General features: G+C 37.9%; 1 protein-coding gene across 4 annotated transcripts in view; it reads left to right on the top strand.

Annotated features, from left to right (window-relative positions):
• The window catches only part of CCDC141 (coiled-coil domain containing 141), a 144,514-nt gene that overhangs the window by 107,213 nt on the left and 22,479 nt on the right, over nucleotides 1-14,822 (top strand). For all 4 annotated transcript variants that reach the window (XR_014173901.1, XM_081936510.1, XM_081936509.1 and 1 more), the window contains 6 exons: nucleotides 2,754-2,894; nucleotides 3,470-3,664; nucleotides 7,086-7,269; nucleotides 8,559-8,671; nucleotides 9,821-9,952; nucleotides 12,482-13,365. Coding sequence is in view for 3 of the 4 variants with exons in the window: in XM_081936510.1 (XP_081792636.1) it covers nucleotides 2,754-2,894; nucleotides 3,470-3,664; nucleotides 7,086-7,269; nucleotides 8,559-8,671; nucleotides 9,821-9,952; nucleotides 12,482-13,365 (1,649 nt within the window). In the remaining variant the exon portion in view is untranslated. The remainder of the gene's footprint in view (nucleotides 1-2,753; nucleotides 2,895-3,469; nucleotides 3,665-7,085; nucleotides 7,270-8,558; nucleotides 8,672-9,820; nucleotides 9,953-12,481; nucleotides 13,366-14,822) is intronic.

Here is a 14,822-nt window from a genome sequence, read left to right as displayed (position 1 = left end):
GTGAAAAGCATGCCTCAGTCCTGTCCTCTCGGCTCTTGCTTCAGGGCACATCTGCAATGTTGTCGGGTTTTTATTTTTTATTTTGTTCTTGTTAGCATGTTCTTTCTTCCTCTACCCTTTTATCTGGTGCACACACTATCCATATTCACCCTTAGTTTCTGATTTTTGTTTGCTAATACCCTCTATTAGCTGTAACCTTTTCACAAAGTGTTATGATGTCACTGCTGTTTGCTGTTTACGTAGCATAAATACTTACCTCCCCAATCATCACTAGCCCAGACTCTTTCTCAGTTCTGCCAGCAGCAAAAATAAATGTCAGCTTAGGAAAGCCTTAATAGATGCAAATCAATCTCATAACAGTGATAATAATTTAAAGATGTCCCTTTAAAATCCTAAAAAAAAAGTGACGTTCTATTTTGGCATATCTTGTAGAAAACTGGAAACCATGGATTTAGTTTTTTCCTTTAAATTCGGGGTTCTCAACCTGTGATCCGCAGTCCCCTGGAGGGCCTTGATGACATTACAGGGGGGTCCACAAAGGCTTGAAGAAATGTTGTGATTTAAATTTTGAGTTAAGTCTTAGGGTTCTGTGCAGGGGTGAAATTCAGCAGGTTCTGGAGAACCAGTAGCTGAAATTTTGAGTAGTTCGGAGAACCGGCAAATACCATCTCTGGCTGGCCCCAGAGCGGGGTGGGAATGGGGATTTTGCAATATCCTTCCCCCAGGAGTGGGGTGGGAATGGAAGTTTTTGCAGTATCCTTCCCCTGCCATGCCCACCAAGCCACAGAACTGGTAGTAAAAAAATTGAATTTCACTATTGGTTCCGTGGCCACAAAAGATATTTAAAGAGGGTAAAGAAAAGGTTGAGAACTCTTGCTTTATTTTTTTCCTTTTATAGTTTTCTTGGTTTATAATATAACATACAAAAAGGATACAAAAGCAAATAGGAAAATTAGGGAAGGAAAAGGGGAAGTGAATAGTGGGGGAAAGAAAGAAAAAAAGGGGGAAAAGGCATTGATTTCCGACTCCTTTGGTGCAGTTGACTCATTAAGATCTATGCTCAACTTTTTACTTTTTCATAATAATAGAAATGAGAATCCTTGCTTTAAACCAATGAAATACAACTCTGTAATACATTGTTTTTGAGACGATATAGAGCAGCAACGGCCAATGTTCAAAAAGCAATTAATTTCATTCCAAATACCCTCGTATGAAACTCATATTGGTATTACGCTGGACAGCCTGCAGCTTAATCGCACAGGTTACTAAATGACAACTAACCCCTTGTTACAGTTCAGAAACTAGAGTTGAAATTGAATGGCTTAAAAAAAAAAAAGCCAGAGTGCGGGGACATGTTTATATTTTAAGGCTCTCTTTAAGACGGAAGGAGAATGATCTAGTGAAGATACATTCCATAGGCTGTTTGCAGATGGGGTGTAAATCTTATGGAGTGATTTGATCCATCTCTGGTAATCACTGGATGCTTATTGTGCTTAGTTCTTCCTTGTTCCTATGGCAGACATGAAGTTTTGTACAAATAGAGAATTTGTGTTTCCAAACAATGAGTCATGGCAAAAAGCAGATGTGAAATTCTTGACGAATTTATTTTATTCTCCTTCTGTACACTGAGAGCTTATGCACCAAAGACAAATTCCTTGTGTGTCCAATCACACTTGGCCAAAAAACTATTCTATTCTATTCTATTCTATTCTATTCTATTCTATTCTATTCTATTCTATTCTATTCTATTCTATTCTATTCTATTGAACTGGATTTGTCTTACCAACAATGCTTAACTTCCCCAATGTCTCTTCCATGTAGCAGAGGATGGCAGGACTCTGTGAAGAGATCCTAACAGAGAACTGTTATGTGGGAGAGTATGCCAATATGGTGGGTAGGTGAGAAAGTCACAGTTTTCTGTTTGGGGAGAAAAAGGGATGGCATTTATGTTTCGGAGCAAAATAGACGTGGCAAGAGACACTTCTTGCTGGAAATAGATGAGCTCCAATTGGCTAAAACATCTCTGTAGTCATATCTTGGCTTTTAGTCCCATGTGGGCAGCCTCACAGAAAACTAAAATATCTATTACCACTCAGGCAAAGTTTCAGAACAGCTAAAGCAATGCTTCATTTAAATTGTATTGCCAGCAACTGGAGTGATGGTAAGGCTGACCAATTAGAAAATACCTCTGTCCAAACTATTGTTCTGATGGCATTCAAGGAGAATTGTAGGCCGCTTTCATAGCAGAACCCTCTGGCAAATATAACAACTTCACAAGGGAAACTTCATTGCATCCATACTACCAGCAGGTGTATGGAGAAATCACATACACGTACTGTACAATTTTCATTTTTAAATGTCTCTTTATGAATTTTACACACACTCCCCTTTATCAAGCAGTGTGTGTGTAATTTGACCAAAAACAATCATACAGTCCCAAAGGACAGTTTTCATAAGAGTGTCAATTTGCATTATATATTTCCATATGATTTATCTCAGTATTTTTATCACAGTAATTAACTTGCAAATATTGCATCACATTTAACGATTTAGGATTTACATAATATACCTACAGTACACACATGGGTGATTGCCACACATTACAAAATACCAGAAATCCATGCAATAAGTGGTTTAGAATTCAGTCTTAACCACGGACTTACGCTGCATTTATCTCTGCAAAGGTATGTCTGTGTGTATCTATTACTGTCAAAATCGTGTTTTTAAATGAAGTTATTTATTTTTTTCTTCAGCTCAGAGAATCCTTTAAAGATCTCAGAAAGAAATTCAACAATATGAAATTCAACTACAGCAAGAAAACGGAAAAAGCACGAAATCTGAAGACTCTAAGAATTCAAATTCAGCAAATTGATGCTTTTTCTGAAAAATATCAGGTAATATTTATAGCAGTTAAGGCACAGAATGCATGCACGGGGTTTATTCTGAATGCACACAGATGTCTGGAGCAATCTATCAAACGTTTCTTCCATTTGCAGCTGATGTAATAGAACACCAAAGGTCACATCATTTTCTTTTAATAATTGACTTAGGATATGTTGTGCTTGTGCGTTTTAAAGCTAGAAACCAACTCTACTTTCTCAGTCTGCTTTTCTTTTTCATAATACGGCATCATTATTGTAATTTCTAAATAAACATAAACATATTTTCACATGAACAAACATTAAAATGCCTGCAAAAAATCTACCAAACACATGTAAGATCTCACCTGCCAAAATGATTGAGGATGCAATGCAACAATGCCTGGACTTTGTCTTCGCTCAGTATTATAAAAAATGGGATTCCATAGACTGTTACAAACTGCACACTGAAATGGTGCAGTTTGTTTTATTTTCCTTTGCTCTCCAGAAATCTTGCTAATCTTGCTAATATTGCACAGCATAAACATGGATCTTAAGCGTGAATATTTAATAACATGGATCTTAAATTGTTCTTATGCTCTTTGGAACAGGTACTGAGAAACAAGTTAGATACTCTAAAGAAGAAAGTTTTAGAGTCTCTATCAACTCAACCAAGTGAGAAAGCCGAATTTATTTCTGTGTCAGTCAATGAATTAGAGAAACAGCTGACTGGATTTGGGAAGATTATGGAAGATTACAAGAAAAATTTGGAACTGATGGAACATTTGCAAGAAATGATGGAAGAGGTATAACAAAAAAAAAAGTCAAACGTCCTTTAGCTAGGATAAGATGCCAGTTCTGAGATTTAGGAAACAAATGTGGATTCAATATGTCTGTCATCTGTCAGCTCATGGATTTAATTTGCAAAAAGATGCTTAAATGAATATAGTTATGCATTGTTTAAAGACTAGTTTCTTCTTACTTTACTTAAATATGCAGACTAGCCTGTTTACTATATATGTTTTCCTGAACTAGTTTATAATAGTAAAGTAATTGCAGGCAAAGAAAAAAGAAATCTACAAGTTCCCATTCCATCTTCCTTTACTTAAAATGTATATTTGGGCACAAAAATGCTATTAGAATGCAAATGAGGAAGAATATCAGAATGTATTTCTTACTGAATAATATAGGTATTGAAGACTGCCACATACAGTACATAGAGTAGTTGGTTGTGCAACTTGGTAACCCCATCCCAGTGAACTGATAGTTGGATTATCAAAGCATTTGGCATTCAGGTATTGCTGAGAAATGCCAGTTAGCTCTGCAACATAGTTACAATAGGCTTGTGGACAAAAGGTACATCTGGTATGTATTACTAAAACCTGACTGAGTAGTGCTGCCATATTAGAAATCTACCCAGGTACATTTCAGCCTCCTGGACTGGGTAACACTTTTACCATGAAAGTTTATCAGTGACCAGAGTCAGTGTCATCACAGGTGTAGGATTTGAATGCCTACATATTAGTTTGAGGCATAAGAGTGCTGTTGGGTTTAATTGGACCAGGAGTTCAGGACTTCTATGGCAACTATGGGCTTGTCTCAAGAACTTTTGGACTTGACGGATATAGGTGGATATGTGTTAGACTTTGCTATTACTTTGCTACTACTTGAAACAGTTGTTATATGATCTGGATATGGAAAGTATGACCATCATCCTTTTCTCATGGTCAAATCCAGAGGTGGTATTCTGCTGGTTCGCACCGGTTTGGGCGAACCAATAGTGGCGGTGGCACGAAGCTCCACTCACCCACCCAGATGTCATCAAGGACCTACTGCGCAGTAGCTCCCGCTACCAAACCGGTAGTGAAGACAAGAGGATACCATTACTGGCCAAATCTCTTCCTGATCCAGATGTAATTGACAGATCCCACAATTTGTATGAACTGTTCCATGAACCTTATTTATTTATACAATTTATAGGGCCAGCCAATCTGCAAATAGCAATTCTGGCTGGCTGACATAGTATTAAAAACCCAAAAGAGTCAAGTGCTGATATTTGCTTGGCACCAAATTACCTTGAGTTACCTTCAGGACTTCTCCCATTAGAATTGGCCCAACCGATTCAATTTTGCTGAGGGAACAGCTTGTGGTTCTGTCCTTTCAGGAGATGAAGTGGTCCAAGGCTCAGTGCCAGTCCTGATGAGTCAGGATTCATTAATTGATGGAACTCTGTTTTGGAACAAGAAAGCCAGCAGATCTCCTTTGCTGGATTGGGTTGTAATGCAATACTGTACCTTAGATTAAGAACAGCAGTAGTAGCAGTAAAAGCAACTAAATGAAGTCAACTATTAGAACTACGTTATTCTTTGTTTATTTATTTAAACAATGTATATAGCCACCCATCTCACAAACAAACAAAAGGAATGTAATGTATAAAATTAAAGACTAATATGCTGATCCAGAATAAGACTAATTGAAATAGTAATGATGATAATCATCTATATTGTATTATATTGTTATGTTGTTATTATTATATTATAAAATAATATTAACATAATATTATTTTAAATTGTTAAATTCTTACATTAGACAAAGAATTGGATAAAATCACAAAGAATCAATGTCTAAAAAATGAAGTTGAAAGATTATGGGATTAACTGGTCATGGTCTTCTCAGTGGTTATCAGCACACTGGGTGGCAGACCAAAAAATCTTGAACAACATTTCAAAAATCTGTGTATTGATAATATTTTCATCTGTCGATTACAAGACACAATTCTTCTTGGATTTGCATATATATTGCCAACACATTCTGAGATTGAGATGATAAGAACTCAATGAGTTTAAAGGCCAACACCAGGTAAAGAACTAGTTGACTTTACCCTGTGTGTATATAATAATGATAATAATACACTCTAATGGAATATATGTGTGTGTGTGTGTGTTTTCGTAGATTTTCATCTCCAAAACTGAACACTTCAACAAGAAAATAGTTATGGAAGCTATTGAAATAGAGAAACACCCCCACAACATGAATAAACGTGACGATACCTCCCACCTACCAGACATCTGGAAACCAGCCCTAGTCAACAAACAAGCCCCACCCACCACCCAGGCCGTTACAACACAAAACAACAACGGACACACAGCCAGCACCAATCAGCACCAATCTACCAACCATGATACAACTACACAGCCAATCAATCCACTTACTGAAACAAAGCCAGCACTCCACACACACACACCAAGATTTATAGAAAGACAGCAGCTCCGACCACACTTTACTCACACAAACACGAAGCCGAAAACACCAGCCTTAAGATGGCAAGTGAGATCTTGCCAAAACGTTGCCAAGACAATCTCAATCTTACACAGGAAAAGACCCAAATACAACAAGACCAGCATACACACACACACACACACACACACACACACACACACACTATCATACACTGTATATCTATCTTATCTATCTATCTATCTATCTATCTATCTATCTATCTATCTATCTATCTATCTATCTGTCATATATCTCTCTCTCTCTCTCTCTCTCTCTCTCTCTCTCTCTCTCTCTCTCTCTTCTATCAATATTTACAAGTGAAGGAAATCTGCTGAAAAATTGATTAAAATGCTAGCCTTGCATAACAGAGTCCCAATCTGAAGTTCATGCTCAGCAATGGTATATCTGCTTTTACTTTGTCTGTGACATGGTGTGGAAATTCATTACCTTAAGGACAGTTTTATCACAAATGAACCTGACTTTCCTGCAAGGTTATTAAGAGAGGGTGTTAAATAGACTCTGGGCCAGATCATGGGCTGTTCTTGTAGCTTCAGCTATATGCAATGCACTGCCTCTGGAGATAATTGGTACCTTTGCACCTGGTTTTAGAAAGCTTCTGAAAACCTTTTGTTTGAAAGTGTGCCTTAACTGCTTATTCAGATTACTAAAATGATAGATAGATTGGTGGATTGATTACGCTTAGGCATAATAGGCTCTGAGATGGGTGAAAGTTGTCCTACAGCAATAAGAAAATGAAGATTTAATGTACTTGGTTGCACAATGTGTTGACTGACAGACTGACAGACTGAATGGATTTTGTGCCATCAAGTTGTTGATTCTTATATTGATAATTTTTCTTCATGAAGCAATACTTCACAGAATGATTTTATTGGGAAAAAATACCACTATTTGATATATTGGATTTTTAATTCCCTTTCTCTTACATAGTGTCAATTTTGGTGTGAAGAGGCAAATGCAACAGTGCTTAGGGTTGGAAGATACTCAACAGAGTGCAAAACAAGGGAAGCAGTAGAAATACTCTACAAGCAATTCAAGAAGTTTATTGATCCTGTGATCCCCCAGCAAGAGGAAAGAATCCAGCAGCTAACTAACCTTGCTAAAGACTTATACGGTAAAAACTTGAAACTTAGAAATCTGATGCGTACACTTTGAATATTGAGTTGTTGTTATTCCAAGATGGATGAATATTAGTTTGTTAAAAAAAATACAGGCAATCTTTGGAGGATTCTGTAAAGATTAATACTAAAGTGCAGAGCCATAAAAATATCAGACATAGATTTCAAAATCTGCAATCTGGTTTTGGAAACAAATACTTCTGAAAACAGCTCCATAATAAGGGAATATGCAGGATAATGACAATTCAGCTGGTCAATGAGCTCCTTCCCTCCCTCTTTCTCTTTTTGTGTGGAAAAAAGATTAGACATTTTTGTTACTGCAGGAGATTGCAGGCTATAGGTAGGAATATAATTTTCTGCCCTCCTTCTCAGCATTTGAAGTCAACAAAAGTGATCGTCTTTAAGGTTAGGGAGTGTAAAACCAGTAGCGGCATAGAGGTCCTAATAATTTCTACTAAGGAAAGTTAAATTAAATGTATGACTTTTCCCCCCAGTCTATACTGTACTTATGTCCTGGCTTTTTGATACTTTCATACAATCACTAGCATTGAGAGAAAAGGCCACAACTGTAATTTTCAGTAAATGTATATCATCAATACTTGCAACAAAGGGACTATGTATATTAATCACTGAGACTGAAAATTGGAATGATAAATGGCAATGTTTTAAACTTTTAACATTAAGCCAAAGTGTTATAGTGATTAAACTGTTGGATTAGAAGCTATTTCATGGTCATAGAAGCTCATGGTAACTTTGGACCAATCTCCTCTCTCAGCCAAATCTGCCTTGCAGGATTGTTGGAAAAGTTGGAAGAGGAAGTACTCTACTTCATTGAACCTACTGCTGGGACTTATTTCTAAGTAATCATGCAAAAAGGGTTCTAGGCAATGGTGAAATTCAAATTTTCTTACTACCGGTTCTGTGGGTGTGGTTTGGTGGGCATGGAAGTGAAGAATACTGCAAAATCTCCATTCCCACTCTCCTCCAGGGGAAGAATACTGCAAAATCTCCATTCCCTCCCCACTCCTAGGGGAAGGATACTGCAAAATCTCCATTCCCATCCCACTCTGGGGCCAGCCAGAGGTGGTATTTGCCAGTTCTCCAAACTACTCAAAATTTCCACTACCGGTTCTCCAGAACCTGCCAGAACTTGCTGAATTTCACCCCCGGTTCCAGGGCCTGGAAAATAGGTGCACATTTTCTAGATCCAATCAAAGTTTCAGCTTTTCATTCACATTGTTGTGGATAATGCAGATGTCCCATCATTCCTCTTTGTAAATTGCAGGTAATGAAGAAGGAAAGAAGCACGTTGAAAAAATAACAGCAAAACACAAAGACGTTCTTGACTCTATCAGTGAACTTTGTAGCTCCTTGACAGAACTTGAAGACAAGCTTGGGGTAATGTTTTCTTCCTATAGAAAAAATAATAATAATTTTACAGCAGAATCTATTAACTATTTATGCCATTAAAATATGCTGTGGAGATGCAGGACATAGATTAAGGGTAGTGAGTAAGTGAGCCAGCTACTGAATAATAAAGACATAAATATTCAGGGTATGCAGAAAGGTCCTTCCAGGGGGTACTTCCAAGACAATAGCTGAGGATCCTTTGGTGTCAGTGGATTTCTAAACACATGACACAGGATTCAATCCATATATTGGATTCTAATCTGAAGAGTCGAGAAGTCAGAAATGAGTATAAAAATGATATTCAAATGCTGAGCCATTACGGTGTTTGTCTTTACTTCGGGTGGGGCATGTCTAAATAAGATTTGGCACCAATTTCACGGAAAACTGCTTTGACACCCCTCTAAGGCAGGGGTGTCAACCTGGTGGCCTGTGGGCCGGATATGTCATGTGCAGGCCATGCCTACCCCAGCTTCACAAAGGGGGAAAACATCTTTGATGGCCACGTGACGTGGGGAGTTTGACATCTTTCACTAAGGCCTTCCAGTATATCCCAATGGCTTGGGGGCAGATTAACATAATCCATGGAAGTGACCTGTCTCACTTCTTCAGTCGCAACCCTTCTTTTAAGACAGCATACTGCGTAAAGTCTACTACTGTTTTATCAAATTTTGGGTTACAGGATTTCTTTCATGTTCTGCTGTTTCGTCTATGGGGATTCTCAGTCATCCAGGTCATGGTTGTCCCAAAGGTGCTTTTCCAAGAGGCCACTGGGCTTCCTGCTTTTTCTTTGAAGACATTTCATTTCTCATCCAAGAAGCTTCAACTCTTGAAGCTCTTGGATGAGCTCTTTTTCAACCTCTCGAAAAAGCACCTTTGAGACATTTTGCTGTTTCCTATTTCTATGGGACTTTTTAGTGATATGAGCTACCTAGAAGGACCCAGCTTGATATAACTGTAAACATGACAATTGCGCCATGAACAAATACAAAGATTATATTGTGTTGCTTTATGTGAATCTGAATCCCAGATCTCCTACTGCAAAAGCTTGCATTTTCTTGCTTGTGTTGATAAAACATCAAATTCCCTGCTGGGGAAAATTGTTTATATTTTGTTTCTACTTTTGGCTTTGTTTCACAGGAAGATTCATTAAAGGGGGAATCACCAAATTCTAATAAATGTGACGATGAGCTAAGAACAGAACAAGACAGTCAAAAAGAGAAGATAGATAAAGAGGATGCAAAAGAAAGAATATATGAGCTGAAGAAACAGGTTTGTACTTTTCCCCCAAGTAAATGTTGTGTAAATCAAACTAAGGGCTTGTATTAGGGAATTAATTCAAGCATGAAAATTATTAAAAGAAAAATCTTGCTTGGGAAATATATAATTAGCGAAACTCCTCCCACATTGAATTATTTGTTTTCTTACAGTTAAAATGAATCCATTTATGTCATAAACATGTGTGCTTTTGAGAAGGCTTTTTAACATTATCTGAAAGCCCATTTATAACTAAGATGGAAAGCACTGTTATTTCATTCAGCATGGAAAAGGTAACATTAAGAAAGATAGATCGTGTTGCTTTCCAGGGTGGGGTGGGGGGATAAAGTCAGGTTAATCTTTTTCAGGAAATCCAGCAGAGTCTCGTGGAACCATAAAGGCTAATTAAAGAGTAATATATTTATTACATGTACCATTTCATGATTCATGAAGGATAGATTTGTCTGAGGAGTGTTATATTTGTGTATATAATGTTGGAAAGTAGGATAGGGTAAAAGGAAATATATAAGAAGAGGTGGAAATGGTCACTTCTGGAAAAACATTACTTTTTCTGGAAAAACATTACTCTCTCAGTCCTGGGAATTCAAAGTTGACCGGTGCTGTCCTATACATTTGGATCTGGGCATTCATACAACTCCTAGGGAGACAGTCATTTCTTGCCCTTTCTGGCCAGTGAATAATCAAACAGCTAAAGAGCAACTACCTCCTTTGACCAGCCTTTTCAGACATCTACTTAGTAAATGCACCTCTTCTCAAATCTTCAAAAAAGGAAAAAGCTTGTCATGGTGACAGATTTCAGCATTAATGCTGAAATTTTGCTTTTGGTCTTTTCTACATAGAATAACAGAGCCAGGCCAGTATGAGGGAATTCCAGGAGGTGAGAGGCAGGCTGAATGAAATAACTCCCTGACAACATAAGGGAGGAGTACATTATCATTTGTGAGGTGGCATTCCCTGCCTTAAAATTGCATGCCCCCCAATAAAAGCTAGTATAACGCGAAACTTAATTTGGCAGTATGTAAAGGTATTCTACTTATTTAGAAAATAATCTTTTAGCAATTTTTTATACACACAAACAGGTTTTTAAAAATTATCCTGTGAAAGCCTAGGATTTGGACAATACACCCCCCTTTTTCATGTACTCAGTTACTAAAATTATTAATGCTTCTGGAGTGGGGCAGAAATTCTTGAACATGTAATGTTTAGGCATTGCCACTGCCTCTCACCAACAAACTCTAAGAAAGTTTGATTTCTTGCCTCTGCTTTTAGAACAGAGGTGAGGAGAAAGTATATTAAGATCACTTGACAGATCTCTGAATAATTTCTAGTAGGGGAAATCATAACAGGAAAATTCCTCAGTTAAAGGTTTAATGTGTTTTAAAGGAAAGGAAACCAACAATTTTGAATTATTGATGAATAATTGGATTTGTATAACTTCCTGGGAGCAACAAATATCAAACATGGGAGTAAAAAAACTTTACTCTTTACTCTTGATTTTTTAAAAATGTAGTCCTATGTCCTACGCTAGCCAAGCAGGTGCATCGAGAAATAAAGTATTTTTTCTATCCTGAATATCTGTAGAAATGGAGCTCCATAATATATCAGAAATACAGATGTCCCATTCATTATTAAGGCAAATAGCTAGCTATAAAATTATCCTTCATGATAATAACATTCAAGCTAGTGGCCATCTCAATAACTATCTTTTCAGAATCTGTTATAATCGCAGCTCACTGGGAGGACACAAAGTTATGGGAGAAACAGAATATTTTCCTTCTCAGTGTAACATTTATGTTATCCTAGTGCAAATAGACACATTAGATGTTACTTCAGTAGTACTTTTCTGTCTTCATTGCATTTAGTAAAAGTAATCTGCAGTGTGACATTTACATAATTAGCTTAATAAATTAAAAGGCATAATAATTTTTTTTCAGGGATGTAAACTTAGAAAATATTGCTACAATTGCAATAAAATATATATATTTCCGAAAAATAGAAAAAACAGTAATTTCTATGTTTGCATAGAATTATATCTACTCTTCTTTTCAAAGATTATTTTAAATTGGACTAGATGGGCCTTCTGACAGACGACTAGATACATCTTTAAAATTTAATATATGAAAGAAATATGTGAAAAAAGACTAGGTAAAATAGGTTTTATAGACATTATTTAAAGTCTCTTTTGCATCTTCTCTTCCCTTTCTCCTTTCTTTCTCTTCCCTGTCTTTCCCCTCCCTTCCTTTCCCTTCCCTTCATTCCCCTTCCCTTCCTTTCCCCTCCATTCTCTTCTCTTCCTTTCCTTTTCCTTCCCTTCCTTTCCTTTTCCTTCCCTTTTTCCCTTTCCCCTCCATTCTCTTCTCTTCCTTTCCCTTCCATTCCTTTCCCCTCCATTCCCTTCCCTTCTCTTTCTTTCCTTTCCCTTCCTTTCCCTTCTTTCCTTTCCCTTCCTTTCCCCTCCATTCACATCTCTTCTCTTCCTTTCCCTTCCCTTCCCTTCCCTCCCCCTTCTTTTTTGCTTTTAAGGAAGAGAAGAACTTGGCTGAGACATCAATTATCTGCCCAGCTGTTGAGGATTCTATTTCACAGGACACAGAGCTCTCTTTTGCTGCCAAGGAGGAAAGCTTTCACACTGAGTGCCTGGCAGAAGATGCACTCTCTGGAGAGGAATATGAGTGTATATCTCCTGATGATATCTCATTGCCTCCACTTTCTGAGACCCCAGAATCCAACCTTCTGCATTCGGAAACAGAACTAGAAGAACCACATAGCAGTAGCTCCCGTAGTGTGCATGTCAGTTCTTACACTGTGCAAATGCCAATAAGTGCTGGCAGTAAAACAATGGAAGATGATTCCGATCCCTTAACCTCTATTGCTTCTGCTGATGTGCCTGGCCACAGGAAGGAGTGCATATCAGAGCAGCTAGGAAGTTTTTCTTCTCCCACCCTAAGCAGCCATTCCAAGGGCAAGATAGAATCTCTATTTGCTCACAGTTCTCCAGAAATGCCCGCAGCTTCCCCTGTTTCCTCTACGTTCAAGACAAAGGCTTTCTACTGCATGAGGAGTGAAGTGCACGAGACCCATTTGCAATGCCATGAGCTTCCCAGAAGCATGAGGGAAGCCCAGAGCAAATTGCATGACAGAAGTAACTCTACTAAAAACCAGGCTAGGCTGCATGCTTCATCCAATGCATTTTCAGGTCTTTTTCAATCAGGCTCCACAAGAAACTGTCAGAGGCAGATGGCTACCGGAGAAGAGGCTAAAAACATATCTGAAAAGAACAGCAAGGTCAGCGTCTCTGGACAGGCACCTCACTTCTCCAAGCTTCTGTCTAATGTAACTGTCATGGAAGGTGCTCCGGTGACTTTGGAAGTAGAAGTAACAGGATTCCCAGAACCTACATTGACCTGGTGGGTAGCTTACAATGAAAAAACCTAAATATAATTAGGCTAATCCAGCAAACACAAATCTGAAAACCAGATTCACATTCACATCACATTTCCACGTAATTCCATTCCCACAGTGTTTACACAATATTAGCACTTACTGTCAGGTTCAGATTAATTCATGCACATTCAGTCTATATGTATTAAATAGTATATGAAGATGAGTGAAGTTAAAACCTTTCTATTTAGCAATACAACATTCCAGCTATTAAACATTACAACTCCTTTAATAAGAATTGAATCCTTAGAAATTCCTCTGCATTTGAAGATTAGCTTTACTGTAGCTACAGAAACCAAGTAGAGAAGAAATACTATTGCTCTGTGTTGGATTCAGTCTACCTCATATCTTGCTACTGATCCACATTCAAACTGGACCTGTAAGTCCATAGATGTAAGCTCCTAGCTTGTGAAATTTGCCAGAGAATAAGATTCACATTATACTTTGGTAGCATTAGGGACGTAGTGGCTCAGTGGCTAAGATGCCGAGCTTGTCGATCAGAAAGGTCGGCAGTTCAGCGGTTTGAATCCCTAGCACCATGTAAAGGAGTGAGCTCCCATTATTTTTCCCAGCTTCTGCCAATCTAATAGTTCGAAAGATAAAAAATGCAAGTAGAAAAATAGGAACCACCTTTGGTGGGAAGGTAACAGTGTTCCGTGTGCCTTCGGCATTGAGTCATGCCAGCCACATGACCACGGAGACATCTTCGGACAGCGCTGGTTCTTTGGCTTTGAAATGGAGATGAGCACTGCCCCCTACAATCAGGAACGACTAGCACATATGTGCGAAGGGAACCTTTACCTTATAGCACTCATAATTAAGAGACAATTGGCATCAGGATTTTATCTATTTGCTTTGAAAATGGTAGTCCAAAAGTCCTTTCGCTTCTGCAGATCCTTTTCATGTAAAGGTGGGAGAACCAACAGGGTATAATTGGCCAACTAACAAGAGAGTAAAACAAGGTTTATAATATTGAAGGATAATGAAAAGAAGCTTTCCTGGGAGTATTTACGGGAGAATATATACACTAAATAAAGCTGGTCTCCAGCGCACAGAAAAGTTGATGCTAAATTCCAGAGTTGGCAAACAGTAATTAAACTGCATTTATCTTTTGTGTGTAATTACAGCACATTCATATTTACTGCTATTTCTGGCTATAACTCTAAATCCAGAAAGGTTAAGAATTTATATAAGGAGTCCCAGGGGATGAAAAGAATCCCAATCAAGCTTTGATTTTAAAAAGGAAGAGCTTAGAGCAGAAAAAAAAGGCCCATGTTGCAAATTAAATTTAGAAAACCAATGAGTCAAGCAATAAAATCAGTCGAACCTCCAATCATCACCTCTTCCATGGCGCCCAAATGATAAAGCTGGTAACTCAAATAATTCCTCATGAGCAGAGTTTCAAAGGAGTTTTTCTTACTAT

This window comes from Natrix helvetica (assembly GCF_964273705.1).
Source record: "Natrix helvetica genome assembly, chromosome: 1".
Lineage (NCBI taxonomy): Eukaryota > Metazoa > Chordata > Lepidosauria > Squamata > Natricidae > Natrix > Natrix helvetica.
The sequence above is the reverse complement of the archived record's forward strand: the minus strand, read 5'-3'. Positions and strand labels throughout refer to the sequence as shown.